The sequence below is a fragment of the Bison bison genome, unplaced genomic scaffold, assembly GCF_000754665.1.
Source record: "Bison bison bison isolate TAMUID 2011002044 unplaced genomic scaffold, Bison_UMD1.0 scf7180017852474, whole genome shotgun sequence".
Lineage (NCBI taxonomy): Eukaryota > Metazoa > Chordata > Mammalia > Artiodactyla > Bovidae > Bison > Bison bison.
In genome coordinates this window covers 15173-21111 of record NW_011483047.1, presented here as the reverse complement: position 1 = coordinate 21111, position 5939 = coordinate 15173, and the positions used below count along the sequence as shown (strand labels likewise).

The window sequence follows — 5939 nt, the reverse complement described above, 5'->3', positions numbered from 1 at the left end:
CCTATTTTGAATCTGATGCTAGAGAATGCTGCTCTTAGGGTGAACCCCCTAGGTATTCCTGGATCATGAACTCCTTAGAGAACTGGATGTAAGCTATGAGCCCTCTTGCTAGAAAAGGACTCAAACATATACACAAACATATACAAACACACACACACACAATCACACACAATCTTTTACAGAATTTGAGCCTTCTCGCTAGAAAAGGACACACACACACACACACACACACACACACACAATCTTTTACAGAATTTTGAGACTGGGGGTTCCAGAATTCTTCTCTTAGGTAAGGGCCAAATTCTGAGAATTTGAGAATAGAGAATTCTGAGTGTTAGTATGGGAACATCTACTTTTCCCACCTTACTTTGGCTCCTTCCTATAGCCTAGCACAGCCCCAAAGTCATCACTTAATAACAGCACTGAACAGAGAGAAAAAATTATGCCTAGAAAAGCCCATCAACTAATACCACAGACTGATAGGCCCCAGACCTCCAACACTTACCAAAGCTGCAATTCTTACAGCCCATGCTCATAGGGAAGTTATAAATGAGCTTTAAAATAAGAAAATATTAGCCTAAATTTCCTTATTTTAAGAAAAGGGATCCAGCATGGGATTCCTCAAGACCAGCATTCTTTTGTGCATCCTATGGAGCACTCTCACTAAATCAATTCCCTAACTGAGCAAGTTTGGAGCTTTAAGGCAGCTAAACTACATGAACAGCAGTCCCACTCACCTTCAAATAAAACTGATAAGTTATGAGGAATCTATCTGCCTTCTACTCAGTAACACGAACCCAATCTGAACTGCTAAACCATTTGAACTGCAATAAAATGGCATTTAATATCCCATATTTCAATTATTTTGTTCATGTATTAATATTATCAATAACAGCAGCTGCTACACTGAAAGTGCAGTAATAGATGCTTTGACATAAATCATCTTACTCAAGCTTTACAACCACCTCACAAGAGGTATTTATTCCCATTTTATAGAGTGGGAGAGTAAGACTATGAAAGGTTAGGTAACCTAAAAAGGTTGTCCAAGCTTACCAGCAAATGGGGGTTTTGTTATGTCAGTTGGTCTTATTGGGTTATTTAAATAATCATGAATAGCAGCTATACCAGCACCTGCTATGGGTCACTTACTTAACATCTTGAAAGAAAAGAAAGTGAAAGTAAAGTCACTCAGTCATGTCCAGCTCTTTGCGACCCCATAGACTGTAACCTACCAGGCTCCTCCATCCATGGAATTTTCCAGGCAAGAGTACTAGAGTGGGTTGCCATTTCCTTCTCCAGGGAATCTTCCTGACCCAAGGGATCGAACCTGGGTCTCCCTCAATGCAGGCAGACACTACACCATCTGAGCCACCTGGGAAGCCCACTTAACAACTTAAATCCACTCAACTATCCAAAAAGATAAGCACTATTATAATTCCATTTTTTTTCAGATGGGGATGCTGAGGCTCAGTCAAGTAAATTAACTTGCCAACAGTTATTAGTAAATGGTAGAGAATGGAATGTAGTTTTCAACTTAGATGTGTCTAGTTCTTTTCAGTACTTCCCAAGAGTAGAGCCTACTACTACTTCCTCCTCTCCTATCTCTGCCAGACTAGGGTACCCAATCCTGTACACTCTCCCCACCACTCACCTTCTCCAACAGGGCCTTTCGTAGACGCCGCTCCTCCTGCACCATGATGAACATCTCCTTATGCACAGCTGCTGCTAGATTCAGGTCCAGCTTCTCTGGACAAGCAGCCATCTTGCAGATGAGCTCCTCATGGGAGAAGACACAATATCTTCGGAGTCGGCGGTAGTGCTCAATGCACTGGCGCCCAGCTGGCAGCTGTGGTCAGGTTCAAGGTTGAGCATAGCCAAGTCTGGAGGCCATGGTGCCTCAGCTTCCCTACCACCCTCCTGCTTCTCCTTGCCACCCCTCATCACACTCCAGACTCACCCAGTCAGCAGTGCAAAAGTTGACAGCCTCAGCAAAGTTGTAGCCTTGGTTAAAGCCACTGTGGTAAGCACGAGGGAAGGTAATGACGAATTCTCCTGCACACTGGTTTGTGCGGACAACCTGAGGAAGAAAAGCCAAGATCGCTGAGATAAAAGTTTTCCATAGTCTACAGAAACCTCATCTAAGTGCAGAGTCCTCAAGGAGAGGAAGGAAAGTCTCAGGGAATGGTCTGACAACAGATTCCCAGATCCTCCAACTCCAACAGAGAGGACCACTGGTCTCTGTTCTCAAGGTTTTGATTTGTGACGACAGGAAATATTGTAAAGTAATTAGCCTCCAATTAAAATAAATAAATTAATTTTAAAAAAAGAGAATTTGAGTCAAAAGCAGGAAATATACCAAAATATTTCAACTTCCTTAATAATTTTTATAAAAATTCAAAATATAACTTTCCATTAAGCTGGCCATTCCTTTCTCAGTAACAATTTTTGTTACCAGTCATGTAAGCAGTTTCACACCAAGTGGTTCTACAAAATCTGTTATAAAATCAGCAGGCCCTGCCATTCTCCATTTCCTACAGCCATTGGTTTTCACCTCTTCTGATTATTTTGGCATTCACCTTAACAATTCTAAATATCATGCCTCAAGACTATATTAAAAACAGCCTTCTATTTCTCAATTTGCTTAGTTTTCTATGCATGTATTAGTAAGTTAATCCCAACCTTTTTGACAAATGTAAAACTCTATCACTTTTCACCTTTCTGTAGCAATCTCTGATAGAGCCTTATGATCTGTTACAATTTGGACCAGCTGCCCTCCCTGGATTGTCACTCTCCCATGACAGATTTCCTGTTTCCTAGATCCCATGTCTTCCTCTTTCTTGGTTTGTTCCTTTGCTGTGGTTAATTAAGCACATCATCCAACAGCTTCCTGAGAAACAGTGGGAAGAATTTAGAAAAATATCTCTATTCTACTCTCACATTTGATAATTTGACGGCACATATAAAATTCTAAGTTGAAAATCATTTTGAAGGCATGGTTCTAGTGTTCTGGATTCCAATGTTGCTTTTGAAAGTTTGAAGCCATTCTGATCTGTAATGCTTTGAATGAAACCAGTTTTCTCTCAGAAAGCTTGTACGAGTTTTCTGGTCCCAGTGTTTGTGAAAATTCACCAGATATACCTTGGTATGGATCTATTCTCATTCATGTACTGGGTAGGCCCTTTGATTCTGGAGACTCTCGTAGTTGAGGGCAATTTTCTTAAACAATTTCATTAATAATTTGATCCTTTCAGTTTTCATTTATTCTCTTTTCAGAGAGAATTATTGAATATTGAACTACCAGAAAAAGTTCTCTGATTTTCTCTAGCTTTTTCTGCCTTTAACTTTTTATTCTATCTTCTGGGAGATATCCTTAACTGTTTATCTTCTATGCTTTTTATTTAGTTTTCCACTTTTGTTATCATTAATTTTAATTTCCAAGAGCTCTTTTTTGTTCTTAGCATGTTCTTTTAAAATAGCATCTTGTTCTTATTTTATGTTTGCAACATATGCTCATCTCTGAAAGTTTTAATGAGGTTTCTTTTCCTTTTCTTTTTGAAGTTTATTTCTCCCAGCCTACCCTCTGTTCAAACTGCTTTTTTACCATTTGGTTCTACTTTGTTCTAGAGTTTTCTCGGTTATCTACTTATATTCAAAAGTAAGAAAGGAAAAGACTGAATAGAAGTTCTGAGTACTGAGATGAAGTTTGTCAACTGTGAGCTTCACTGTAGGGTAAAGCCACTTAGTTTGGGAAACTCTAGGTCTTTCCTTCTGAGCCAGTTAAGAGTCCCCAGAGAAAACTCACCCATTTTCTGTGCCCGAAGAAAAAAGGTTTGGCTACCAGTGTTCTAAGAGTCAAGTGGAGGAAGATGGCTGGGAACCTCAACATTCAGTAAGTATACAATGAATTCTAGTATTTTCACTATACCTCAATTGTACCTAAAAGACCTCAATCCAGAGATCAATTTCAAAAGTACACCTCACAATCTTTTGCTAGTGAGGGAGGGTCACATTTCCCGCTACCTAGTGTGGGTGAGGTTCCCACGGCTTTCAGATTGATTCGCAGATGTTCCAGGTACTGATTTAAGTTTCAGTTTTCCTGTTTCCTAGTTTCAAGAATTTTTTCATTGTCTCTTGTTTTCCCCATCATTGTGATTTTTTTACCTTAAAAAAAAATCCCTTTGTGTCATTTAAGTGAAGTTTCAATAAGGAATGGAAGTAGCCATGTGTATGTTTAGTTTGCCACCATTACCAAGAAGTCTTACAAAGTTTTTTAAGACAAACATTTAACGCTGATGAAGACACACTGAAATAAGTACAGTGCAGGTATGGGGACCAATAACTTCTCTCTAGAAAGCAAAATTGCTAATATATACTAAGAACCTAAAAGGTTTATAGCCTTCAACACAATTCCTCTGCTAGGATTCTAGATTAATGTGGAGAGAATCAGCATCCTAACAATATTGAATCTCCAAATTTATTCAGGTCATGTATCAGCTCCTACCTCCAATACATTTTCTTCTCAAATCTACGCCTACTTAGAGACAATATCAGTATTTACTGCTTGTACTGCCGCACTGGCCCCCATTATCAACCAGAATTGTCTTCCCCAACCAAAATGCAAATCTGATCATGTAATGTCCCTGTTGAGAACCTCTCACTCAAATCCTCATATCTACATGATAAAGCCATAGCCCCAACAGACAAACTCTTACTCTTCCTTCAAGTGTCGCCACTTCTACAAATACTTTCCTGACCCCTCCCTCCCTCAACTTCCTAATGACCCAGTCTGTTTTTCTTCTGTAACACCCCTAATAATATTTTATTCCAGTTGTTTACTCATCTCTGTCCTCTACTCAACTACACACGACCAAAGGCAGGGATTGGTTTATTTACTTTCAGGGTGTTGACCAGAGGCCTTGCACACAGGGAGTTCCAGCAATATCTGTTGAATGATCTAGTCCCAGCCTTGATTTTATAGATGTGAAAACTGAGTCCTAGAAAAGCCTCAAGTAGCAGAGCCAGAAATAAAACCTAATGCTCCTGTACCCTCATTTTGGCAATGTCACTTTACTATTTTCTTCCTATACAGTTTTTTTTAAAAAACTTTCCTCACATTCTGCAGCTATTAAAAAAATGACCCCAAAGTCCATCAACTGGTGAATAGACAAACAAAATTTAGTATATCCATACAATATAATATTAGTCCACCTTAAAAAGGTAGTTCTGAAACAAGCTCTAACACAGATGAACCTCAAAAACATTATGCTAAATGAAAAGCCGGATATACAAAGACCACATATTATTCCATTTATATGAACTGTCTAGAAAAAGCAAATTTTTAGAGTCAGTCAATTAGTGGTTGCTTGAGACTAGGGGTTGGAATGGAGAGTGACTGCAAAAGGGTACACAGGATCCTTTTGGGGTGATGGAAATGTTTTAAAACTGGAATAAAGTAATGGTAGCACAACTTTGTAGATTCACTGAATCGTGCATTTAAAATGCATGATTTTTATGGTATGTAAATTATACTGCAATAAAGTTGTATTTCAAAAAAGATGGTATGAATAGTTCATGGTGAGGAAGCAAAAATCATTCTAAACCAGCACTGTCCAACAGAAATATGCCAGCCACACAAATACTTTTCAAATTCTCTAATAGCCACGTTAAAAAAGTAAAATTAACTTCAATATATTTTATTTACTATATCTACAATATCATTTTAATGTGTAACTGGTATACAGAAGTATTAGTGAGATATTTTAAACTGTTTCATATTACACCTTGAAATCCAACATGTGCTTTATACTTTAAATACATTTCAGTTATGACTACTCATGTTTCAAGTGCTCAACAGCCACATGTGGCTAGTGGCTATCAAGCTGGACAAAGCCATTCTAGATGATCAAACTTAACAAAAGAGATTATAAAAATCCATACAC

The 5939-nt window shown here is 38.4% G+C and overlaps 1 protein-coding gene across 1 annotated transcript in view; it reads right to left on the bottom strand.

Annotated features, from left to right (window-relative positions):
- Nucleotides 1–5939, bottom strand: part of KDM5C (lysine (K)-specific demethylase 5C) — a gene marked incomplete at its 3' end in the record, with an annotated part of 30559 nt that overhangs the window by 9454 nt on the left and 15166 nt on the right. The window contains exons 11-12 of the mRNA XM_010852721.1: nt 1958–2077; nt 1652–1846 (exon numbers count right to left, since the gene is read on the bottom strand). Of these exons, the coding sequence (XP_010851023.1) occupies nt 1652–1846; nt 1958–2077 (315 nt within the window). The remainder of the gene's footprint in view (nt 1–1651; nt 1847–1957; nt 2078–5939) is intronic.